At 41.8% G+C, this 26,938-nt stretch overlaps 1 protein-coding gene across 6 annotated transcripts in view; it reads left to right on the top strand.

Annotated features, from left to right (window-relative positions):
• Positions 1–13,611, top strand: part of PDE1C (phosphodiesterase 1C) — a 536,801-nt gene extending 523,190 nt beyond the window's left edge. For 3 of the 6 annotated variants that reach the window (XM_027539481.1, XM_027539484.1, XM_027539485.1), the window contains one exon: positions 12,776–13,611. In XM_027539481.1, the coding sequence (XP_027395282.1) occupies positions 12,776–12,945 (170 nt within the window). In that variant the 3' untranslated portion in view covers positions 12,946–13,611. Of the gene's footprint in view, positions 1–1,014; positions 3,168–12,775 lie in introns of those variants that run through there. The other 3 variants (XM_027539487.1, XM_027539482.1, XM_027539483.1) reach the window with 2 other exon arrangements.
• The last annotated feature ends 13,327 nt before the right edge of the window (positions 13,612–26,938 follow it).

Raw genomic sequence — 26,938 nt, 5'->3', positions numbered from 1 at the left:
CCAGTACTCTCACCTGGAAAATCCCATGGGCAGAGGAGCCTGGTAGGCTGCAGTCCATGGGGTCGCTAAGAGTCAGGCATGACTGAGCAACTTCACTTTCACTTTTCACTTTCATGCATTGGAGAAGGAAATGGCAACCCACTCCAGTATTCTTGCCTGGAGAATCCCAGGGACAGGGGAGCCTCGTGGGCTGCCGTCTATGGGGTCGCATAGAGTTGGACACGACTGAAACGACTTAGCAGCAGCATGCAAGATGTTAAGATTTTATTAAACTGTATTTAGAGAGTACATAAGTGTTCATTTTATTATTAATCCTACTTTTCTATATGCTCAAATAGTGTATATTAAAGAATTTCTTAAGTGAAAAATCTGTGACTGTCTTCCAAGACAGTTTTGTCGGTCACGTGCTTCAATCCTGAAGCCACCAGGTGCCACTTCATTAAAGAACTGCTTGTGTGGTTGCTGAAATTAAGAAAGCTTCCTCCTGAAATGCCAGCACCAGGAAACTGCTCTGGGGACATCACCTGGATTCCTTGCACATCTATAGCAAAATGACTCTTCTTTGGTAAAGGAATAGCACCTGCAGCCAAGTTTTTCTAGTGCCAACTTCAACTGTACCCCATGAGGTTTATGAACCCCGTCAAGCCCCATGGGTGGGCCATAAGTGATGGAGAGCTGAGCAAATGTTGGCTCTCACTGGAGGAGTGGCCCAGAGCTTCACTTCCAGTCATGACTGCTAAGGATGGAGTCTAGTCATTGGCTTCTAAGCAGATGCCCCCGGGAGCCTCGGTCACATCACTTTCCTGAAGTGATCCTTAGATGGACAGGTACAGTACCATAATCATCCAGGGATGCAGATAGCCGATTGCTCCTGTGTATGCAGCTGCTGGCTTGCACGGTAGTGTTGACAATAGATGTGGCTCTGCTTCTAATCTCTGTTGCCTGATGTAGAAAGAGTTTGTGTGTTGAGATGCCAACTGGCTTGCAATGACATTGTTATGTGTCCTGTTCTAGGGGACTACGGATAAAATGTCCAGCCAGAGGATTCTTCAGAAGAGAACTGACCAGCCTTGAGGTCTGAAGACATTTTAGGAAGCTTATGTGGTTTTTTAAAAAAACAAACTATTATGTGTATTGTAAGTTATTGAGTGATGAACTTTATCTTACTTAATACAGGTTTTTAACAATAAATACTTTGATACGTATTGCACATCTATCAAATATCAGGGACAGTGGTAGGTTCCTCACACATATTATCCCATTTAATCCTCACAACAACCTCTAAGGAAGATACTATTATGTCCATTTCACAAATTAGTAAACTGAGGCGTACTCAGATAAACAGCTTGCCCAAAGTTAGCAGAGTTTCACTTTCAGGGGTAAAAGCTGATGTCAGTCCACATTGGAATGGTCTTTCTTTCATACCTATATTCTGCCTGGGATTAGATCAGTTATGTATGTACCCATTTCAAGCACAATTTTGGGGTGTGAAGGGGCCCTGAAAAATGAAAATGTTAGTCACTCAGTCATGTCTGAATCTTTGCAGCCCCATGGACAGTAGCCCACCGAGTGCTCTGTCTATGAAATCCCTCTGCATTGTCTTAACTTTAAGTGAAGATTCCCCCAAGTGGTCTCTTTGCAATTGCCTTTTACCTTGAGCTCCATTTAAGGGAAACCAGTTGCCATTCTTACTATGGAGTAGAGCAAAGCATATTTGTTATGTGGTGATTTAGCATTTCAGAGCTCTAGAACCCTAAAGAAATGTCAGGCTTCTTCTGACAGAGGTCATTGTTGGTGTGAGCAAAGGACAGAGATTTAGCCTTATACTCCCCATCTTCAGATGCACACGTAGAAAAATACACAAGCTAATGAAAAAAAAAATCAAGCAAAAAACTTAGAAATATTTAACTTCCTAAATATTTCTTTCCTTTGAAAGAGCATGCCTCAAGTGCTTCGTGCTCTCCAGGGCAAATAAAATGAAAACAAAGAACTCAATTAAAAATGATCGTCTCCTTGAAGGAGGACTTTCTTATTCTTTTTTATTAATTTAAATATTATTTTTATTAAATTAAACCATTAATCATTAAATCACGAAGTTGCAGGGCATTTAATAGCTAGCAATTGTTGGAATAAGGAAAGATCTTATTTTCCAGCCTTTCCTGATTGCTTCCCCTCTTTCACCTAGCTGTCAGAGGGGCTTGAAAATTGTGCCTCGGGCTCTCCAGACTGTGGGAAGACCTGTAGAAATGCACTGAGATTGTAGCATTGGTGTAAAGCAAAAGCGCTCAGATCCAAACTTGAACTTTCAAAGGAAAGGAACTTGCTGACATTCTTCTTTGAGCAAACGTGGGCAGCAAATCTAGGTATCAAGGCATTGCTGATGCAAAGGATAAATATTAGGCTGTCTAGATTTTACTCAGCTTTGCCAGCGGGTGTGTGTTTTAAGTGATTCACCACTTCTGTAGTAAATGGGAGCTTTATGAAGGTTAGTGAGTGTGATGCCAAATAGTTTCTTCAATCATTAAATATTTTTCAGCACCAACTGTTAGCAGTACTGGGGTTATGTTCTGGGGATGCAAATGTGTATAACACCCTATCTCATCTTCATGAAATTTAAGCGAGGATCAGTGATCTATGGAATGAAGCATAAGAAGAGGAATCCCAAAGACCAGGGAGACAGTGGTCCAAGAATGACTTCCAGTGAACGTGACTCAGAATTATCATGGCTTAGCAAAATAAATGCAGAGTCTTAAGACTCAAGAGTCATTTGCTGTCATTTTCCTAATTCCAAGATTAGTGTTCCAGACTGAAGCTTCTTCCATCCTGGTTGAGTATCTAGGCCACACTTCGAATCTGGGAGCTCCAGGATTCTACACTTATGGTTGGGCATTGCCCAAAACCATTGAATGAACCTCTTTATTTGTACATCGTATAAATAGTTTAGAACATGGGCTGGATGTTTCTGCTTTGCTTAAAATGGCACTAGGTTTCAGCAAAGTGTTTCCCTCAGGTAGCTGAATGGGGAAAAAAAAAAAAAAATATATATATATATATATATTTCTTTTTTTTCCACAAATGCCCATTTTGGATAATTAGCCTTTTGTGAATCACAGTGGTGTATTCTCTGCCAAATGTTCACAAATAAATTTATTAAGTTAATCTCTTCATTGTGTGCTGAGGTTTTTCAAGTAGTAAAATCCATTTGTGCAGGGAATTACATGACTTTTCTATACTGTAATAAGAAATCCACCAGGGAAGCCACCACTTAAAGGCTCCCAATGGTGACCTTTCATCTCCTGTGCTATGTAATAATGGTAGCCACATACCAAGCACCTAGGACATACTGGCACTCTGTGAGGTTGCAAGGTACCCTACATACATTATCTAAGTTATAGCTGCTTTAAAGTCTCCCTGCAACCATGCCAAGAAGTTACCATTTCCCCCATTTTCTAGAAAACAAAAATCCTGAATCCCAAAACAGATTATCTCCTTAGGATCTCACAGCTGGTAATAGCTTAGCCCAGTTCTGTGACACCCCAAATCCATGCCTCTCTCACAAATACTGCATTACCTCTCCCCAAAGTAGATCTTCATGGGTTCGATTCTTGTGACAGATTTTAGCATATGGGCAAGGGTTGGCCACTCTTATATGTGATGACCAGACCCCGTTAACTGCCAAAGGGAAAGTCACTCAGTTGTGTCCGACTCTTTGCGATCCCATGAACTATACAGTCCATGGAATTCTCCAGGCCAGAATTCCTGGAGTGGGTAGCCTTTCCCTTCTCCAGGGGATCTTCCCAACCCAGGAATCTAACCCAGGTCTCCCATATTGCAGGCGGATTCTTTACCAATTGAGCTATCAGGGAAGCCCCCATTAGCCACCCCAAGCAGCCCTCAAAACTTAAGTACAAGCTGACTTATTCTCAAAATAAAAGTCCCTGAGACAAGTGTTTCTCAATCTGGCTATGAGTTAGAATCACTGGGTATCACAAACATACTGATGCATGGGCTTCACCTTAGCACAGCAGATTACTTCTGAGACTCTTGGCGGCTGGGCTTAGGAATCGGTTAATCTGAAGCTCTCCAGGTGATCTGATGGGCATCCAGGGTTGAGAACTGTGGGAGGAAGCAAACAGCTTCAGGTTGGATGAAGGGCAACACAACTAGATGGTTTATCTTTCCTCTGTGTATTTCACGTGTTTCTCAGAGGATCTAAAAATGCAGGTTCGGTTGTTTGGTTCAGGCAGTGTCAACTGGGCTTTTTCTGACTAGCTTCTCCGACAGCAGGCTTCCTATCTCCTGTGCTCCTGGCTTTGTGAGTTTCAGATATAGAAATAGTAGTTAGTATTCTCATTTTCTTGAGGAAAAGTCCTTGGAGAGCCAGAGTCTTTTCTGACATAGATGTAGGGTTTAATTATTCTAATTTTAATATAAACTACACTTTGAAGAGTTTAGGAATAGACCCTCACCTTAGACAACACTACATTTAATGTGCATGGTTTAAGAGTAATTTTCCGGTTGGGTTCATGTTCTAAGAGTGTATTTCTACAAAAAGAAAGGACATCCTGAGCCTGGCCTTCATATTACTGCTTTCATGTCTTGAGGAGACAAAGGAATTACTCTAACCAGGGGAGTATGCTGTTACTGAGTTTTCCTGACAAGTGCAAACCTTCCAGATAATTCCTGAAACGTAGGATCTTCCTCTGAGGAAAAGGATGGAAGCTGATGCTGGGTGAGCACCTACTCTGTGTCTGTGCTGTGTTGGCTGTCTCTCACGTGTTGGTTTCTTGTCATTCTCACCCTGGCCTCTGCAGTGACTGTTACTGTCTCTGTATTTTTATAATGGAAAACTGAAATTATACATCCCAGTCATATGGGGGCAGAGACAGAACGGAATCTGACCCTCCTTCCAAGGATGGGGGAGGGTGACCACAAATGAGAGAAGGGATGTAAGGACACTGAAAGGTGCAGAAGACAGGCCATGCTACCGGGCTCCTTAAACAGCAAAGCCCCAGCTTCACAAAAAGTGAACTTTCATTTTCAAAACTGTCTGCTGGGAAGCCTAAGTATTGAACGAGGACCAAATCTCCTGCTCTGGTGAAACAAATGAACATCTTCCACCTTCCCTTTAAGGAAAAGACCAGCTATGAAAACCAATTCAGCCACACCACTAGTTTTAAAAGATGTGTTTCTGCCTCTGGAATTGGGATGAACCCACCTTGATTCTGCGCTCCATGGAGCTGATGTTAGCAGTGAGAGGAGGCTTTTGGCTAATTGTATGTGTTCCCACGAGCTCATCTTCAGAATGCAGTTAATTCATACCAGGCAAGCCAGTGTGGTTGCCTCGATCAGAATCTGGCATGAGTCAGGTTTGGAATGTAGATGCTCTGACAAGATGTCCTGAAAGGAAGCTAGAAAGAGTCCAGAGGGAAGACAAATCTGGAGCCAGGACTGATATCAGGCTGATTCTCTGGGAAGGACAGGAGGAGTGAGCAGCCCCTTTCCACCAGCCTGAGATCACGGATGGCAGTGCCCGGCCCAGAGTCCTTTAGGAGCTCCGTTCGCTCTGGGTTTAGTCTCCCCTTACGCACCAGCAGTTCCCTCAGATTCAGTCACTGTCACTATAATAATAATAATAATAATGATAAAAGTTGCCCTTCACTGAAGGCCTTCTTTTGTGCCAGACACCGTGATAATCCTTCACGTGCCACATCTTGCTGAGTCCTTCCAAGGAGCCCTGTTCGGTGTATAATGTTGTTATTCATAGGGGAAAAGGGAGGCTTCCAGAGGGGAAGTGTTTGCCCCAAATCAAATAGCTGGGGGAGATAAAGGAGGCTTTAAAACCAGGTCTCTCTACATCAAATCTCCCACTGTTACTCTCATCCCTTAGTCAGACCCCAGGAACATACTCTTTGGTCTTACTCTTTGCTTTTCCAAGTTTTCAATGTGTTTAGAAAAGATTGCTGACTCTGAATGTTGGCTCTTCTACATGTGGACTTCCTCACAGTTCTCAAGTGATAACATCAAAGTTGTTTTTCCCAACAAAAAGAACCTTTTTATTTTTTCATTTCTCAGAGCTTTTTCTTCATGATAGACCCAACAGGAAGAAAAACCTATGCCAGTAGGAGAGAAAAAAAAAAAAGCACAATTTTGATCACAATTGGGATCACATCTCACGATCCATCAGATCATCCATACTAGAGAGAACCTTACCAGTGTAGAATACATGGCAAGGCTTTTAGGTATCCCCTGTATCTCAGTGTTCACCAAATACTTTATACTTAGAAATGCAAATTTTATGGCAGTTGTGACAATTACTGCTCACTCTTTAGGTATCTAAGAACATATATCCTGGAGATAAACCACTAATACAATATTTGTGCAAAGTTATTGTGAAGAAACTTGAGTCAAAAGAACCAGGAAAGTATGCATGTGTATCTGTTTCATCATTGATTGCTGCCATTTCTGTTGTACCATTGTTTTCTTCAGAATGTATCATAAGTCTTGTGCTCTAATAAAATTTGTGTAATTTCACACAAGTAGCTTTAAATGCTGCAAAAAGGATTCCTTCCCAAACAGGCAGTTTGTTGTGATCAGACTATAGCAAGAGCCCTAGCCAGCTGTTTACGGTTTACAGAACACTTGCAATGTCCAAAATATTGTTGGTGTTGTTTGCTTTGTGAAGATGCGGGAGGGGAAGATTGGTGAGACTAAAACAGTTTGCAAACTCCTGCACCATGAAATTTTCTGAAGAGCTAACTCCTGAGGCCTCAGCCTAACACCCAGCCCCAGTAGATTCTGCTTTTGTGGGTCTGGGGTACCCAGGACTTTTTCAAATTAATTTTTATCAGAGTATAGTTTCTTTACAATGTTGCACTAGTCTACTGTACAGCAAAATGAATCAGCCATACCCATACATGTATCCCCTCCCTTTTGGATTTCCTTCCCATTCAGGTCACCACAGTGTGTTAAGTAGAGTGCCCGGTGCTACACAGTATGTTCTCATTCAGTTCACTTCAGTTGCTCAGTCATGTCTGACTCTTTACGACCCCGTGGACTGCAGCACACCAGGCTTCCTTGTCTATCACCAACTCCTGGAACTTGCTCAAACTCATATCCATCAGGTCGGTGATGCCATCCAACCATCTCATCCTCTGTTGGCCCCTTTTCCTCCCGCCTTCAATCTTTCCCAGCATAGGGGTCTTTTCCAATGAGTTAGTTCTTCGCATCACGTGGCCAAAGTATTGGAGTTTCAGCTTCAGCATCAGTCCTTTCAAGGAACACTCAAGACTGATTTCCTTTAGGATTAACTGATTTGATTTCCTTGCAGTCTAAGGGACTGTCAAGAGTCTTCTCCAGCACCGCAGTTCAAAAACATCAGTTCTTTGGCACTCAGCTTTCTTTATAGTCCAACTCTCACATCCATACATGACTACTGGAAAAACCATAGCTTTGACTAGATGGACCTTGGTCTCCCTGGTGGCTCAGCAGTAAAGAATCTGCCAATCTATGCAGGAGACATGGATTCAATCCTTGGGTCAGGAAGCCTCCTTGGAGGAGGAAATGGCAACCCACTCCAGTATTCTTAACATGGAAAGAGGGCCCTGGTGGCCTATAGTCCATGGGGGTTGCAAAAGAGTCAGACACAACTGAGTGACTAAACAACAACAAATCAATTGTATATATGTATCAATCCCAATCTCCCAATTCCTCCCTTCCCTTCTTCCCCTTTGATACACATACATTTATCTCTACATCTGTATCTCTGTTTCTGTTTTGCAAATAAGATTATCTATACCATTTTTCTAGATTCCACATATATGTGTTAATATGTGATGTTTGTTTTTCTCTTTCTGACTTACTCTACTCTGCATGCCACTCTCTAGGTCCATCCACGTCTCCACAAATGACCCAGTTTCATTTCTTTTTATGGCTAAGTAATATTCCATTGTATATATGTACCACATATTCTTTATCCATTCCTCTGTTGAGGTACATTTAGGTTGCTTCCATATATACTCAAGATTTTTAAAAGCTCCCCAGGTGGTTGTCGTATGCAGTTGAGGGGTGAGAACCACCAAGTTAAAATTTTCATTCAAGACTGTGGGGCTCCCCTAACTTGAAAGCTTGTCTCCCATGCTCAGACTTCTGGAATAGCTGTTAGCCTCCCAACCCTGCATAGCTGAGGGAAGAGACAAAAGCAACTATTATTTAAGAGATTTTTAGCCATGACCTTTATGCAATTCCTTCCTGAGCCGTTACCACACAAATTGTATTAATGGGGTGTGATTTGCTTTTGCTTTGGGGGAAATATGATTATGGTTACTAATAAGGGTGCTCAGGAATCCTATGTATCACAGATACATACTCGGATATGTTTTAATTTATTACGGTAGTCATTAAAACTCACCCTGAACTTAGGTCTCAGGTTATTTTAAATATTGGAGGTCTGAGTTCAGACCACTTGGCTGTGAACCCAGAATCAAGACTTCTAACATGCGTGTGTAAACTTTTTCTTAAGCTCTTTACACCTCAGTTTCCTCACTCAAAAAGGAGGTGATAATAGTACCTCCCTCTGGACTGTAGTGAAGATTAAAGGCTGGTTCATATTAAATTCTTTGCATCATGCCTAGTATATGATGTATGTCAGATATATAATTTTATCATCAGAGATCCTGAAATAAAAATCACAGACTCAGTTCTTACATCATTCCATCCTCCATAGAATGAATTTTAACATGTCAATCCCCGGCAATTCAAAACTCATGGATGATTTTTGTGCATTTTTATAAGGACTTTGCATCAAATTTCAGATAGATACCAATAGACATGGATTTCAGAAAAGGAATGTGTGGCAATTGGATTTTGTTCTCCATGTAAAATAGCATTTAAGAGGCAATAAAAGATTATTTTGTACTTTGTTAGTTTTAGTGTATGTGGTGTGTATAAATGAAATTACAAAATGTGTCCAGGTTTTTTCAAGATCATGTAATGGCATTATCTTTGAAAGAGAAGAAAACACATGCTCAACACTTCTGTTTTCTTTTTTTAAAAGGTACCAATATTAGAATTTTTCAGAAGCTAAAAATGAACCAAGTTGCTGTCTTTGGAGGCAGTGCTCTGCAGCAAGGTTTCAGAAATTCTCGAAGTTGCTGCTGCTACCAATGCAGTGGTTCCAAAAGATGACACTGCAGTTGTACGGGACCAAAAACACAGAGTTGAGCTCTAATACAGATTTTGATTTAACCACAGAAATTAGGCTGCACCTAGATTAGATGAGTACTAGCCACCATTCTTTCTGCCTGCTCTCTGTGCAGACAACAGGGCATACTGAATTAATAGAATACATGATATGATAGCAACAGGAATGATGAATTAACAACCCAGTCTTTGTGAAAGAGTGGCATGCTCCTGATAAAGGGGGCTCCTTAGCCTAATGAAATCGAGAAAACCACATGCCATTGGGTGTTCTTAGGGATTCACAATCCATGTCACCTTCAGTTAGGTCTCGGAGAAGTCCTGCCATGAACATACTAGTTTAACCCAGTTCCTTTGACTGAGGAACACCTTGCTCCCCCAGCAACGCTGACCACATTTACAACTTGATTGAAGGGTACTTGGGAATCAGTACAGACAAGCAATTCAAAAAACTTCGTTCATATTTCAACATCTGAATCCAACCAACAGCTATATTAATTCAATATATGAATAAATCTCTATCTATTTTCTGAAGAATTCTCTGCGTTAGTTTCCTAAGGGGGGCAGTGGGGGGAGGTAGCTACTGAGCAAAATGGTCTTAGAGACAGACAGAATAAAAGGTTGATGCTGGGAGGGGAAAGGGTGAAAGTCATAGACACTTTGGGAGGAATGAAAAAAAATGAATGAGAATGAAAACACCTTTGCGTTTATGAAAAAAGAAGATTTAAACAAATGAGGACTAAAACTCCTAAAAGAGCATCACTTCTATGAAAAACAAACATTGTGTGTAATTGTCAAATAAAGGGTGATGTATCAGTTTTTGTCTGGAACCTTTCTTTTCCCAAGCACACTTGAAAGTATTCAGTAATATAGAGAATGACTTTCCCAAGTTCACTGCAGATATTTGCCTTTGTCAAATCTGCATTAGCTAATGAGGTAATTTTCTCCAAGAAAATTGCTCTAGGAGACAACAGCAGACTTTGTGTCCCCAAGAGGGAAAAGGTCCAAATTGCTGATAATCAAGCATATGAAGGGAAGGGGGTTCTGTTCCCAATTTGGTTCTTCTCTGCCTGAGTGGGGAGAGTTTTGGGGTGGGTGAGTGGGGGAAGATTGTAACACTACTGCTTGGGTTCAACTGTGGGAGGCATCCAGTCATTGAAAGGGAAAGGACCGACCCCCACTTCCAGAAATAGCTCAGGAATAGCCAAAAGATGACGAGTCCTTAAGTGGCCACAGCATCACCCCAGAAGAAAGGCCCTCATTAGAATCAAAATGGTTTGCTCATCCCAGGTGCTGCTGTTTTGCCCTGTCATCATCACATTCCCCTGTAGAGGGGGAAGGCAATCAGTGTGTACAAACAGCACTTATGAATTCTTCTTTTTTCCCACATTTTGAGTGGGGGTGACAGCAGGCATGAGTATTTCCACAGTCTCTGTGGGGAGCCGATCTCTATCAGCGGGTTTGACTATTTGCAGCAGCTCCAGTGGCAAGGAGAGTTTCTGTTCTGACAATCAGAATTCTAGCAAACGGTAAATGTTTCTTCATGCTGAGAAGTGGGAAATCCAATAATACTTTGGCTGGGTTCATGCTGAGTAGTGAAAATAGAATGAATATGGAGAGGGGTTGTGACTTAAAGAGCAGTAAATCAGCTAGCCCAGACGTGTGGGACAATCAGCTTTTAATTCAAGGCCCTCACCTGTTTCTTTTCCATTCTCCAGGGTAACAGGACTCTTTTTATATCTGTTCATAGAGTGTTTTATGCTGCGATCTCTTGTTTACCTCAAGAAACAGAATGAACTTTCAGAGATCTTTTTAAAATCATCTATTCTGTATATACATTATTATGGCACTACAGGCCCATTTGCTGAAGATCTTAAGTATGTGTTAGTCTAGATGCTAAAGGCAAAGTTGGTGTGGGTAGTATGCAGCTTGTAGTAATATCATCACTTATTATGACTGAACACTTCCTTCTGTAAACAAGTCACAGGTTCCAGAGGGGGTCACTGGAATGAAAGCCCAACGAGGGCAGAGGTTTCTGCCTCTTTTGTTCAAGACACACAGAAAGTGCTCTAAGAAGTTGATGAATGAATACTAATCTCTAGGCTATGAAAAGTATACTCAGCGATGAGTACTCTGAAAGGTCTAGGTCTAAAGCTCAGAGTAAACTCAGTTTTCCCGACTTTCTGTTGTGTATGATTTTATTCAATAGCTCTGATACTTGATTCTATTGAAGAGATTTTTAATAGTATGTTTCCGTTTACAAGTAGTATGTTTCTTTTAAAAAAAGTTTAGTAATGTGAACACTGAAACTTGATCATCATAGAAAAAATAGAAAATGTATACAACCAAAAAGAAATAAAATTTCCATGTTTATACTATTCAGAGATAATCACTGTTATGGTTTATATGTACATTCTCCCAGATTTTCCTATGCACACATTTATATGTTTTTGTGAGATTAGATGTATCTATGCTTTTTTTCATTCAACAGTACTACATCCTAATAGATATGTAGTGTATATATATCATTGTTATTTTAATTTGCAATTCCTGAATGGCAAAAATTGTTGAGCATCTTTGTCCGTGCTTTTTGGCTGTGTGTATATCTTCTTTGGCAAGGAGTCTGTTCAGATTTTTGCTTATATTTATTTACTGTTAAAAATACGTGTTATCTTTGGCTGTGCCAGTTTTTGTCACTGTGTGGGCTTTTCTCTAGCTGTGGAAGGCAGGGGCTGCTCTCTTGTGGTGCGTGAGCTTCGCGTTGCGGTCGCTTCTTTTGCTGTGGAGCATGGACTCCAGGGCACTTGGACTTCAGTAGTTGCGGCTCCCAGGTTCTAGAGCGCGGGCTCAATAGTTGTGGAGTATGGGCTTTGTTGCTCTGCGACATGAGGCATCTTCCTGGATCAGTGATCGAGCCCAAGTCTCCTGCATAAGCAGGCATATTCTTTACCACTGAGCCACCAGGGAGGCCCTTATTTTTAAACTGGGTTTTTTGTTTCCTTTTGTTGAGTTTAAGAAGTAAAGTAAAAAAAAAAATAATAATAATAATTAAAAAATTAAAAAATAAAAATAAATTAAAAAAAGAAGTTCTTTCTATATTTTGGTTACTAGACCTTTATACAGGGACTTTGTGAATATTTTCTCAGTGGTGATGTGCTTCTTATTAGCACTCCAGGATTGCATGCTGCTTTGCAACCATAGAAGCTTACATACAGTGGTAAGTGCTGATTAACAACACGGCCGTGCTCACCTGTGTTTACTGTACTCTTTCCCAAAGTGATACCACTGCTCTCTCTTCCTTAAATTCATCCATTCATTGTCACAGAATCTTTGTATTCTAGCGTCATCACTGTCTATCTCTAGGAAATTGTCTTTATTTATTTTAAGTGAATGGCCAAGGTAAGAATGTGCTTATTCGTGTATTTGCAATAAGGTTTCTAGTGAGAGTTCAACCCTGTTTGTTTCCTGCTTTTAAAGAAAACAAACGCGTTTAGGGGCCAGGAAGTTGCCCACAGGATTCAGGCACTGTGTCACTGGCGAGGCTAACCGCTGTCTGTCTTCCTTTGCATGGCTCCAGTCATCAAGCCTCCTCTGCGTCACTTTAAACGCCCCGCTTATGCCTCTAGCTCCTATGCACCTTCGGTCCCGAAGAAACCTGATGAGCATCCTGCAAGGTACAAGATGCTGGATCAGAGGATCAAAATGAAGAAGATTCAGAACATCTCACATAACTGGAACAGAAAATAGGTCAAGGGGAAGAGGGAGTGAAGGAGAGGCCTGCTCAGCTGCCTCTGCCCACTCACCAGCCACAGCCAATTATGCCTTCAGGAACTTTGGAGGCCTTTGAGGCTGGCACTATCGTTGTTGACTCCACCAAGGCATGGTGAAGACTGTATGTGAATTTCCCCTTTGCTATTCTGTTATAGATCCATCAGTCACAGGATTTGGGCAGCCTCTAGCAGCAAACCAGTAAGAGTTGTCTCCTGTGGCTTTTATCGGTATAGATCTTTCAAAGTCTAAATTGGACCAAAGTTAAAAGGATGCAACCTGTTCAGAAAAAATGAAATTCCTCCCACTGACACTTTTTTCATCCCTGGAAATTAACTTGCCTCAATGAAAATATCAGTTTAATAATAATTATTGTTTTTAAGAAATGCACTGTTTAAAACATCATTTCTGATTTTCAATACAAATATTTAAAATTAATCAACAAACTGAATTTTCAAAGTAAATGCATTCCAACTAAAAGTTGTACTTCTGAATGAAGCAATTTTAAAGGGAAAGGACTGATGAGTTGTATTCATAGGTACTTCTGAACTTAGGCTTCACAAAGCAGGTCCAAGTGAAAAATAAAGACCCTTGTCTTCATTCTTTCCTTTTTTGCTGCACGGGTTGTAGGGTCTTAGTTCCCTGATTGGGGATTGAACCCAGATCCTTGGTAGTAGAAGTGTGGAGTCCTAACCACTGGCCTGCCAGGGAATTCCCAAGTATTTATTTTGTTTCTCATTGTAAGCCTTATGCCCAATTGCCTCACTGTCAGGACTGGAGAGTTGGGAGGAGATGCATTTTGGCTCATTGGAGAAGGAAATGGCAACCCACTCCAGTGTTCTTGCCTAGAGAATCCCAGGGACAGCAGAGCCTGGTGGGCTACCGTCTATGGGGTTGCACAGAGTCGGACACAACTGAATGACTTAGCAGCAGCAGCAGCAGCATTTTGGCTTTCCTCCAGTCCTTCGTCTTCACTCACAGTAGACAATGCCAGGAGTCAATGGGATGCCCGTGCCTCCGAGTCTCCTGCTGTAACATTCACCCAGGAGATGGCTGTTTAGTCTCATGGTCCTCCTTCAGGAGAATATAAAATGCTGACCCTAATTTGAATTCCTTATTTCCTGATTTTTCTCCATAAGGTTAGAAGTATCTTTAAGTAAAATTTCTGGTCATCTTCCCAATAGACCACATATCTAAGTCTCACAGCTATGGGTAGCATAGAAGTCTGTAACTTACCTTTCTTCATAGTGGCATTTTTTAGCCCTTCCGTAAGTTTCCCTAGTTTTTACTTTGAGACTAAATTCACATAAATGGTAAGGAGGGTTTCAAGGTCAGAAATAGCTTTTGATCCCTTTGGAAATAGTCTGGTGCAGTGGAAAACTTCAGGTTTATTGTCGGGCAGGTCTGACCTCCAAGCCTGTCCTGAATATGGCTAGTTGCAGGCCCTGTCTATATGGCATAACCTTGAAAAGCCTCTGTTTGCTTACTTAGAAAGTGGGCTTCACAACTCCCACTCTTTCCTTTTGGGATGAAGATTAGGGATTACTGGGTTCAGATTGCTATTGCTGAGCCTGGAGAGTCATAATTGCACAGCAGAGGTTGCTATGAGCATCTCACAGCCAGGAAAACTCTCTGGGATGCCTCTCAAAGGGAGATCTGTGCCCTGAGCCACAGCCTTTGGGATCTGATTGTAAAGGGCTTGTCGTCTTCTCCTCTCTTTCTCCACGTTTATTTCCAATAAACCACAGCTTTGCAGGTTGAGTTAGCACCAGAGTTTAGTGCCCATCATGCTATTGAGCAATTTATTTACAATGTGCTTTGTGATAGTATTTTGGGGAAATTTAATTAGTATACAGAAAGGAAAACCACTGTAACTTCCTTAAGGAAGCAATTGTAATTCTTAGCTCCTTGCTTGGTGCCTGAGCAAAAGGACACTTCCTGAGGCTGGTAGAGTCTCATCCACCTGAATTAGGTTAACTCAATAGATAATTCCTACCTGTATTGTTGTTTAGTTGCTAAGTCATGTCTGACTCTTTTGTGACCCATGGACTGTAGCCTATCAGGCTCCTCTGTCTGTGGGATTTTCTAGGCAAGAATACTGGAGTGGGTTGCCATTTCCTTCTCCAGGGGATCTTCCCAACCCAAGGATGGAACCAGCATCTTCTGCATTGGCAGGCAGATTCTTTACTGCTGAGCCACCTGGAAAGCCCACTTGTTTGTATACAGATACATTAGTGCTTGCTGCCCAGAGCCAGTCGGACACAGTGAAACTGACCATGAGGTGGTGGCCTCCAGTGGATCAGCCCACACATGATGGTCCTCACCTGTCTGTCAGTACCTTCAGTCGCAGTACTGAAACTGTGTGCTTCTTGGCATTGGAAGTCATGATCCTGGGAAAGAAAGTTGGCTCCTTCTGTATTCTTTAATCCCAAGCTGTCACTTTTGAGCCTTTGTTTATCTTTTATTTGAGCAAATGTACAGATATTGAAATTCTGCATTGCTTATGAAATGCCTACCATATTTTTTGCATGATGGATTGTATAGATATGCCAGATTATATTCTTTTAGCAAATAAAAAGATACTTTTAAAGAACTTTCTTGTGAGTCATCTTTTTCTTCTGCAGATTTTGGGATTCATTTGAAAAGAGCTAGATTTCCCTTATGCATGGCACTATTCAGTCCTGAATATCTTGTCAAAATGAATAGTCTAACTTACCCTTTCATCTTTCTTCCTGATGGTATAGGTGATAGTTTGAAAGAAAAAAAAAGAACCCTCCTTCTCCCTACACTAGAAAGCCAATAAATCACTGAGAATATGAGTAATAATAGCAGCTAGTCCATAGGTAACCATCTGTGTTATCTAGCAACTCAATTTATATCATCAGACTAAACTCTATGGCTTGTCATTAAGAACTGAGACTTTGGGGTTAAAAAAAATCTGTAATTAAATCTCAGTCCTGTCTTTTGTTTGCTCTGTAATCTTTACCATGTTTATATTCTTGCTGAACTTAAGTTTCCTTAGCTATAAAGCAAGAATGATAGTATCTGCCTCAGCATAACATAAGGCTGAGGGTATAGTAAGGACTCAATAAATATGAGCTATTACTTCTAGGAGAAAGAGTGGAATGCAGTAAAAGAAGTAAAGTTTTTGAGTTTAAGATTAATGTCCCTTTCAGTTCTATGACCAAATAGGTTGCTAACATTCTTCCATTTCAGTGAAGTTAATCATTTAACTATGTGTTACCCACCAAGGTATTCCCATAGGCATCAGCTTCTGCCTCACAGTGCTCTTGATTCTTTGGTACATGTTTCCACATTCAGTTGGAAACCCAACATCCCCGCCCTTGGTACTGCCCTCCTGTGTGTTCCTGCACCTTGGAGTTCAAGGGCCTCTGTCTTTTCTCTGTTACGGTCACCTCTACTCCCATACCCCACCTCCTCTGAAGCCCTGACCAATCTCCCTGCATTTTACTTCCTGCTCTCACTGCTCTTCATTCTGTTCCTACTCACCCCACTTCACTTCCCTCATTCACTGTCTTTATTCTTCCCAAGTTCTACCCACAAAAGTCCGCTGTATAGAGCAGACTTTACTGGGAGGTTGAAGATGATGACACAGAAGAAGCAACTAATTGAAAATGTAACACCAACACCAAAGCTGGTCTCCCTTTGTGGAGGGTTCCTCACTGGCCATGTGCTCCTTAGGGACTCACCTCTGTCTTCCCAGGTTTTCCTTCTACCGAGACCTTGTGTGCTGTCACTTCAGTCATGTCCAACTCTCTGTGACCCCAGGGACTGTAGCCCACCAGGCTCCTCTGTCCATGGAATTCTCCAAGCAAGAACACTGGAGTGGGTTGCCTTTTCCTACTCCAGGGGATCTTCCAGTGGACCCAGGGATCAAACCCGTGTCTCTCCTGCATTGGCAGATGGGTTCTTTACCACTAGCACCAGCTGGGAAGCCGCCAAGACTGTAATCCCCTCTTGAACTTCAAACTCCTGTGAATATACAGAGCTATCCCTCTTATTTCCTACACCACACAAGTCCTAGACATTTTTAAAGCTTATGAACCCACTCTGCCAAACAAAGGACATGTGCTCCTGAAAACACAAATTGACTGACCAAAGCTTTGAAATGACATTCTTTTCTCTTTAATAAAACCCAATCCTATCCTCCAATTAAAAATAAATTTAAGAAAAAAAGGAAATGCTATGTAAAAAACAAAACAAAATCCTAGGAAAGAATTAGGATTGGTTCATTTCAGACTCAAGTCCTTTCCTTTAGACCAATTACTGTGGGTAAAGATGTGAGATCTCACACACACCCCCATTTAAATTTTGAAATATGTTCAGATTAAATACAAATAATGTTAACAACAACAACAATCCAATTCTTAGGCAGGACCAGTCTGTGTAAGAAAAGAACAATAAATATGTGTCTCAATTTTCTAAGCCCTGCCCCCCTTCCCCCCGAGCCCCAGGAGTTCTGTTTTTGTTTTTTTTCCGCCCAATCTGGCTATAATACCAACCTCATATGGCTAGGGGAGTGACTGCAGTGACTAACAGGTGCTCAGAGAATACTAATTTTCTTCTCTTTCTACCTTCCAGTACCTCTTCCTAGCACAGGCTGGTTACACCTTGCCCCTGCACATCCACGGAGCTTTTGAAATAGGGCCAGCATCTAACATTCTCATTGTTACAATTATTAATCCCCTAATCTCCCAATCCCCCAAAGCCCCATAGGACAGAGGAAAAGCGTGGAGATGGTTGATGACCACCACTTCATAAATCTAGGATTTCTCTCCAAATTCATTCCTAAAACATACGGAAGTTCACTTATTCGTTGGCAAGATTTGAATTTGTTTTCCCACTGGCAGCCAACTTCAGTTGGTCAATTATATTCTCTGTATCCACTTCCAGTTTTAAAAAAAAATCCTATTGGGCCAACATCTTGATTTATTGAGAATCTGTTAAATCAGGTTAAAAGTGAAAATGCCTTTGGGATAGGAGTTGGGGATGAATGACTTGGCTCCAGGCTTGGTCTCAGGCATAGCCCTGGGGTGCCCTCAGCAAAGCCAGGTGAGGCAAGAGAAGAACCTGCAGTATCATAGATACTGCAAAGTATGCCTTTGCTGATGGTAAGATCTGTTTTTAAGACTAATTTAGGAGATTTGTGAGCAATCATTATACTTTTGTTTTATTCAAAAAACATGAAACTCTGTTTTTTGGAAATAAGTGACAATAACTGTGGCCTACTATATTCACTTGTATAATTTCAATATTCAACTTGGACTCTCTGTGGATGTTCCATGGAGTGTTTTGTTTTGAGCACCTGGGTGAGAGGGTCAGCAGACCTGTGCTTATTATAGAAGCACCTTGCCTGGCAAGCAGCCATCATGGAAGCAAGCCATCTATGATTGTTGCTCTTTTAGCTGCATCTCTTATGGTTCACCTGGTAGAAGAGGATTCTAAACTTTAAGACACAAGGGCAAAAGGATACTAAGTCACTGCTCTGGTTCCATGACTCTTGTGCTCATGTTCAGTCGTGTCCAACTCTGTGACGCTGTGGACTGTAGCCCACCAGGCTCTGTTCATGGTATTCTCCAGGCAAGAACACTGGAATGGGCTGCTATTTCCTTCTCCAGGACCATAGCTCTCACTCATCAATTAATACTTTTTCAGAATCCACTTGGTCCCAAGCACTGTAATAACCACCATATGTTTAACTCTTCTAAGAAACCTGTGTGGGAAGACCGATTGTCCTTATTGCTGATCGATACATTGAGACGTAGGTTACATTTTTGCACAAAGTTTGCAGAGTTCCTTGCCTGCTCTTCAACCAGACTCAGCCTAAACAGGTCAAATAAATGCCAAAAGTGTTTGAATTCAAGGATTCTAAGCCATAAGGGCTTGCAGATAACATCGGGTGATTCTGTTTAATGAATAAATGTGTGGGGAATATATTAAAGGTGTCTTTTCCAGACAAGCAAGTTCCTCAGGAAGTGACAGCTATTGCCTTCAGAACTATTTTGTTCCTCCCATCTTCCCCCGGAGCAGCTTCCTGACTGAACAAGGCCCATTCTCATTTATATTCGCATCACTCTGTTTTCGTGGAATTCCTTCTACATCTAGTCTCCCTGTGGAAATCTTAGTTATTCTTCATGACCCAGAAGAAAATTTCACCTCTGGGACATATGCTCTGATCTCTTTGACTAAAGCTATCTTTACCCTGGTTAACCCTCAGAGTGCTCTATTTTTACTTCTTAGCGAAACTTTAGTGATTCTGCTTCAAGTTACATAGATTTTAATTCTTCCTTCCTGTATTATCATCTCTGGGAGAGCAGGAACCATCTCATTTTTTTTTCATATTTGTGTACTCTAAAGCAACCAACATAATGTTTAATATAAAACAGATATTCAAAAATGTAATGACTGGAGATGGTATCAAACCAGAGCAGGATGGAGATAGAAAATGTATAAACAGGTAACACGTACATTGCGAGGCCTTGTCTCTTCACTTATGGCAGACATCACTAAGCAATTAGTGTAACTTTTCTAATCAAGTCCAGACATGGTCTCAAAATCCTTCCCAGCTCAAAGCTCCATGTAACTGGTTCTAGTCCATTGGAACCAGTTCTAGTCAACTGTTAAAATCAATGCATCATCCCCAGATGAAGATCAAGTTTTTCCTTCACCCTAAGGCTCTGCTGATTCGACATCTCTTTATGTGTCAAAATCTCAGCTGATTAAGAAAAACGAATATATATATTTTAAGATTAATGTGTCATTAGGGGGCTTCCAAGGCCAAATTTGCCTGTTAGTCCAGGTGTTTCTTGATTTCCTACTTTTGCATTCTAGTCCCCTATAATGAAAAGGGCATCTTTTTGGGGTGTTAGTTCTAGAAGGTCTTGCAGGTCTTCTTTGAACCGTTCAACTTCAGCTTATTCAGCGTTACTGGTCGGGACACAGACTTGAATTACCGTGATATTGAATGGTTTGCCTTGGAAATGAACAGAGATTATTCTGTTGTTTTTGAGATTGCAGTCAAGAACTGCATTTCGGACTCTTTTGTTGATTATGATGGCTACTCCATTTCTTCTAAGGGATTCTTCCCCACAGTAGTAGACATAATGGTCATCGGAGTTAAATTCAACCATTCCAGTCCACTTTAGTTCACTGATTCCTAAAATGTCAACGTTCACTCTTGCCATTTCCAGTTTGACTACTTCCAATTTGCCTTGATTCATGGACCTAACATTCCAGGTTCCTATGCAATATTGCTCTTTACAGCATCGGATTTTCCTTCTGTCACCAGTCAAATCCACAACCCGGTGTTGTTTTTGCTTTGGCTCCGTCTCTTCATTCTTTCTGGAGTTATTTCTCCACTGATCTCCAGTAGCATATTGGGCACCTACCGACCTGGGAAATTCATCTTTCAGTGTCCTATCTTTCTGCCTTTCCATACTGTTCATGGGGTTCTCAAGGCAAGAATACTGGAGTGGTTTGCCATTCCCTTCTCCAGTGGACCACATTTTGTCAGAACTCTCCACCATGACCTGTCTGTCTTGGGTGGCGCTACAGGGCATGGCTCATAATTTCATTGAGTTACACAAGGCTGTGGTCCTTGTGATTACACTGGTTAGTTTTCCATGATTGTGGTTTTCAGTCTGTCTGCCCTCTGATGGAGAAGGATAAGAGGCTTATGGAAGCTTCCTGATGGGAGAGACTGACTGAGGGGGAAACTGGGTCTTGCTCTAATCATCAGGGCAATGAAATTTTCAGTTCAGTTCAGTTCAGTCACTTAATCGTGTCTGACTCTTTGCCACCCCATGAATCGCAGCACGCCAGGCCTCCCTGTCCATCACCAACTCCCAGAGTTCACTCAAACTCATGTCAATCAAGTCAGTGATGCCATCCAGCCATCTCATCCTCTGTCATCCCCTTCTCCTCCTGCCCCCAATCCCTCCCAGCATCAGAGTCTTTTCCAGTGAGTCAACTCTTCGCATGAGGTGGCCAAAGTACTGGAATTTCAGCTTTAGCATCAGTCCTTCCAATGAACACCCAGGACTGATCTCCTTTAGAATGGACGGGTTGGATCTCTTTGCAGTTCAAGGGACTCTCAAGAGTCTTCTCCAACACCACAGTTCAAAAGCATCAATTCTTCAGCACTCAGCTTTCTTCACAGTCCAACTCTCACATCCATACATGACCACAGGAAAAACCATAGCCTTTGACTAGACAGACCTTTGTTGGCAAAATAGTGTCTCTGCTTTTTAATATGCTATCTAGGTTGGTCATAATTTTCCTTCCAAGGAGTAAGTATCTTTTAATCTCATGGCTGCAATCACAGTGATTGCAGTGATTTTGTAGCCCCCCAAAATAAAGTCTGACACTGTTTGCACTGTTTCCCCATCTATTTCCCATAAAGTGATGGGACCAGATGCCATGATCTTTGTTTTCTAAATGTTGAGCTTTAAGCAAACTTTTTCACTCTCCTCTTTCACTTTCATCAAGAGGCTTTTTAGTTCCTCTTCACTTTCTGCCATAAGGGTGGTGTCATCTGTATATCTGAGGTTATTGATATTTCTCCCGGCAATCTTGATTCCAGCTCGTGCTTCTTTCAGCCCAGTGTTTCTCATGATGTACTCTGCATAGAAGTTAAATAAACAGGGTGACAATATACAGCCTTGACGTACTCCTTTTCCTATTTGGAACCAGTCTGTTGTTCCATGTCCAGTTCTAACTGTTGCTTCCTGACCTGCATAGAGGTTTCTCAAGAGGAAGAAGGTCAGGTGGTCTGGTATTCCCATCTCTTGAAGAATTTTCCACAGTTTATTGTGATCCACACAGTGAAAGGCTTTGGCATAGTCAATAAAGCAGAAATAGATGTTTTTCTGGAACTCTCTTGCTTTTTCCAAGATCCAGCAGATGTTGGCAATTTGATCTCTGGTTCCTCTGCCTTTTCTAAAACCAGCTTGAACATCTGGAAGTTCACAGTTCATGTATTGCTGAAGCCTGGCTTGGAGAATTTTGAGCATTACTTTACTAGCGTGTGAGATGAGTACAATTGTGAGGTAGTTTGAGCATTCTTTGGCATTTCCCTTCTTTGGGATTGGAATGAAAACTGACCTTTTCCAGTCCTGTGGCCACTGCTGCGTTTTCCAAATTTGCTGGCACATTGAGTGCCATGCTTTCACAGCATCATCTTTCAGAATTTGAAATAGCTTAACTGGAATTCCATCATCTCCACTAGCTTTGTTCGTAGTGATGCTTTCTAAGGCCCACTTGACTTCACATTCCAGGATGTCTGGCTCTAGGTGAGTGATTACATCATTGTGATTATCTTGGTCATGAAGATCTTTTTTATACAGTTCTTCTGTGTATTCTTGCCACCTCTTCTTAATATCTTCTGCTTCTGTTAGATCCATACCTTTTCTGTCCTTTATCTAGCCCATCTTTGCATGAAATATTCCCTTGGTATCTCTAATTGTCTTGAAGAGATTTCTAGTCTTTCCCATTCTGTTGTTTTCCTCTATTTCTTTGCATTGATCCCTGAGAAAGGCTTTCTTATCTCTCCTTTCTATTCTTTGGATCTCTGCATTCAGACGTTTGTATCTTTCCTTTTCTCTTTTGCTTTTCACTTCTCTTCTTTTCACAGCTATTTGTAAGGCCTCCCCGGACAGCCATTTTCCTTTTTTGCATTTCTTTTCCATGGGGGTTGTCTTGACCCCTGTCTCCTGTACAATGTTACGAAGCTCTGTCCACAGTTCATCAGGCACTCTGTCTATCAGATCTAGTCCCTTAAATCTATTTCTCACTTCCACTGTATAATCATAAGGGATTTGATTTAGGTCATACCTGAATGGTCTAGTGGTTTTCCCTACTTTCTTCAATTTAAGTCTGAATTTGGCAATAAGGAGTTCATGATCTGAGCCACAGTCAGCTCCCGGGCTTGTTTTTGCTGACTGTATAGAGCTTCTCCATCTTTGGCTGCAAAGAATAGAATCAATCTGATTTCGGTGTTGACCATCTGGTGATGTCCATGTGTAGAGTCTTCTCTTGTGTTGTTGGAAGAGGGTGTTTGCTATGACCAGTGCGTTCTCTTGGCAAAACTCTATTAGCCTTTGCCCTGCTTCATTCCATATTCCAAGCCCAATTTTGCCTGTTACCCCAGGTGTTTCTTGACTTCCTACTTTTGCATTCTAGTCCCCTATAATGAAAAGGACATCTTTTTTGGGTGTTAGTTCTAAAAGGTCTTGTAGGTCTTCATAGAACTGTTCAACTTCAGCTTCTTCAGCGTTACTGGTTGGAGCATAGACTTGGATTACTGTGCTATGGAATGGTTTGCCTTGGAAAAGAACAGAGATAATTCTGTTCTTTTTGAGATTGCAGCCAAGTACTGCATTTCAGACTCTTTTGTTGACATGATGGCTACTCCATTTCTTCTAAGGGATTCCTCCCCACAGTAGTAGATATAATGGTCATCTGAGTTAAATTCACCCATTTCAGTCCATTTTAGTTTGCTGATTTCTAGAATGTCGACATTCACTCTTGCCATCTCCAGTTTGACTACTTTCAATTTGCCTTGATTTATGGACCTAACATTCCAGGTTCCTATGCAATATTGCTCTTTACAGCATCGGACCTTGCTTCTATCACCAGTCACATCCACAACTGGGTATTGTTTTTGTTTTGGCTCCATCCCTTCATTCTTTCTGGAGTTATTTCTCCACTGATCTCCAGTAGCGTATTGGGCACCTACCGACCTGGGGAGTTCCTCTTTCAGTATCCTATCATTTTGCCTTTTCATACTGTTCATGGGGTTCTCAAGGCAAGAATACTGGAGTGGTTTGCCATTCCCTTCTCCAGTGTACCACATTCTGTCAGACCTCTCCACCATGACCTGTCCGTCTTGGGTGGCCCCACAGGGCATGGCTTAGTTTCACTGAGTTAGACAAGGCTGTGGTCCATGTGATTAGATTGACTAGTTTTCGTGATTATGGTTTCAGTGTGTCTACCCTCTGATGCCCTCTCGCAACACCTACCATCTTACTTGGGTTTCTTTTACCTTAGACGTGGGATATCTCTTCACAACTGCTCTAGCAAAGCACAGCCACTGCTCCTTTCCTTGGACGAGGGGTATCTCCTCATGACCGCCCCTCCTGACCTTGAACATGGAGTAGCTCCTCTCAGCCCTCCTATGCCCACGCAGCCACCCCTCCTTGGATGTGGGGTAGCTCCTCCCAGCTGCTGCCCCTGACCTCGGAAGTGGTGTAGCTCCTCTAGGTCATGCTTCTGCGCAGTTCACCGCAGCCAGCTGGCTTCTGCATGGTCCAGTAAATCTTTAATCCAATTTTCTGTTGAAGGGTGGGTCTGTGTTCTTTTCCTGCTATTTACCTGGGGCCAAACTTTAGAGGCAGGCCTGGGGTGCTGCAGTACATGGGGTCACAAAGAGTCAGACACGACGGAGCTACTGAACTGAACTTTTAGAAAAAGCAGAGAGAGGAACCAGAGATCAAATTACCAACATCCACTGGATCATCTAAAAAGCAAGAGAGTTCCAGAAAAACATCTACTTCTGCTTTATTGACTATGCTAAAGCCATTTGTTGACTGTGTGGATCACAATAAACTGTGGAAAATTCTGAAAGAGTTGGGAATACCAGACTACCTGACCTGCCTCTTGAGAAATCTGTATGTAGGTCAGGAAGCAACAGTTAGAACTGGACATGGAACAACAGACTGGTTCCAAATTGGGAAAGGAGTACGTCAAGGCTGTATATTGTCACCCTGCTTATTTAACTTCTATGGAGAGTACATTATGAGAAATGCTGGGCTGGATGAAGCACAAGTTGGCATCAAGATTGCTGGGAGAAATATCAGTAACCTCAGATATGGAGATGATACCACCCTTATGGCAGAAAGTGAAGAACTAAAGAGCCTTTTGATGAAATTGAAAGAGGATAGTGAAAAAGTTGACTTAAAGCTCAACATTCAGAAAACTAAGATCATGGCATCTGGTCCCATCACTTCATGGCACATAAATGGGGAAACAGTGGAAACAGTGACAGAGTTTATTTTGGGAGGCTCCAAAATCACTGCAGATGGTGACTGCAGCCATTAAATTAAAAGACGCTTACTCCTTGAACAAAAAGTTACGACCAACCTAGACAGCATATTAAAAAACAGAGACATTACTTTGCCAACAAAGTTCCATGTAGTCAAGGCTATGGTTTTTCCAATAGTCATGTATGGATGTGAGAGTTGGACTATAAAGAAAGCTGAGTGCCGAAGAACTGATGCTTTTGAACTGTGGTGTTGGAGAAGACTCTTGAGAGTCCCTTGGACTGCAAGAAAATCCAACCAGTTCATCCTAAAGGAAATCAGTCCTGAGTGTTCTTTGGAAGGACTGATGCTGAAGCTGAAACTCCAGTATTTTGGCCACCTGATGCGAAGAAGCGACTCATTGGAAAAGACTCTGATGCTGGGAGGGATTGGGGGTGGGAGGATAAAGGGCTGACAGAGGATGAGATGGCATCACCGATGTGATAGACATGAGTTTGAGTAGGCTCTGGGAATCGGTGATGGACAGGGAGGCCTGGCATGCTGCAGTCCATGGGGTTGCAAAGAGTTGGATATGACTGAGCGACTAAAGTGAACTGAACTAAGGGGGCTTCCCTGGTGGCTCAGTGGTAAAGAATATGCCCACAATGCAGGAGATCTGGGTTCGAACCCTGGGTTGGGAAGATCTCCTGCAGAAGGGACTAGCAACCCATTCCAGTATTCTTGCCTGGAAAATCCCATGGACGGAGGAGCCTGACGGGCTACAGGACGGGACTTAGTGACTAAACAACAAGACTTTTCCTTTAAAAAAAAATCTACTTTACTATTCATATGGTCTTTATTTTATCTTTGGATTTAAAATTCCTAGAGAAGAAAAGAATATAGCTCTAGCCTTTACAACCTCGCCCTTAAAAGTAGGTAGTGAGAAATTGAATTTTGTCTACCATTGTGCTCAGATGCTCAGTCATGTCTACCTCTTTGAGACCTCAAATATTTCCTACCATATTAGTAAACAAAGGATATCACAGTCATCAAGGATTGCAGCCACCATGGATGGTGAGCTAGTGGTCTCTGAGGGAACTCAGGAAGGAAAGAATACCTGCCATTTAGCAGCCATCACACTGCAGCCACTCCCTACAGTGAGTCCTGAGGAACTCCGGACATGAAAACATAGGAAATCATTCCCAGATAGCTGAGGTGCATATTGTGGTGTGTTGCTTCCAACCCTTTGTGACCCTATGGACTGTTGCCCACCAGGCTCCTCTGTCCATGGGGATTTTCCAGGTAAGAATACTGGAGTGGGTTGCCATGCTCTCCTCCAGAGGTGTATATCAAAGGAATGATTTCAGTGAGCCCAGACTCTTGCATCTTTCCATACATAGAAAAGCACTAAATTCCTTGAGTATGTGTTTTTCCTTTAATTAACAATAGTATTTTGATGTTCAGATTACCTGCCCTTTTTTTTTTTTATTTTTTTGCAAAACTTCTGTATATTCTGGCTCCCTTATTTCACCTCTTTGGAGCAGATCTCTCAGGGTTTTTTGAGATGCTGCTGAGGGCTTGAAGTCCTAAAAATTCCTGCCAAATAATATATAGCTATGAACTTTTAGGTTGTGAATAATTTTTAAGTGGACAGTTGCCTAAGTCATCCTGCCCCCCAAACAAGGAGGTCCCATTTGATCCAGATTGGGAAAACAAATATGAGGGTGTGATCTCATCATTTCCTCAATTCAATTCAGTTCAGTTCAGTCACTCAGTTGTATCCAACTCTTTGCAATCCCATGGACAGCAGCTCACCAGGCTTCCCTGTCCTTCTCCAACTCCCGGAGCTTGCTCAAACTCATATTCATCAAGCTGGTGATGCCATCATTTCCTAAAATAGGCTAAAAATGCCTTGGGTGAGGTTGCATCAGACA

Source organism: Bos indicus x Bos taurus, chromosome 4 (assembly GCF_003369695.1).
Source record: "Bos indicus x Bos taurus breed Angus x Brahman F1 hybrid chromosome 4, Bos_hybrid_MaternalHap_v2.0, whole genome shotgun sequence".
Classification (NCBI taxonomy): domain Eukaryota; kingdom Metazoa; phylum Chordata; class Mammalia; order Artiodactyla; family Bovidae; genus Bos; species Bos indicus x Bos taurus.
The sequence above is the reverse complement of the archived record's forward strand: the minus strand, read 5'-3'. Positions and strand labels throughout refer to the sequence as shown.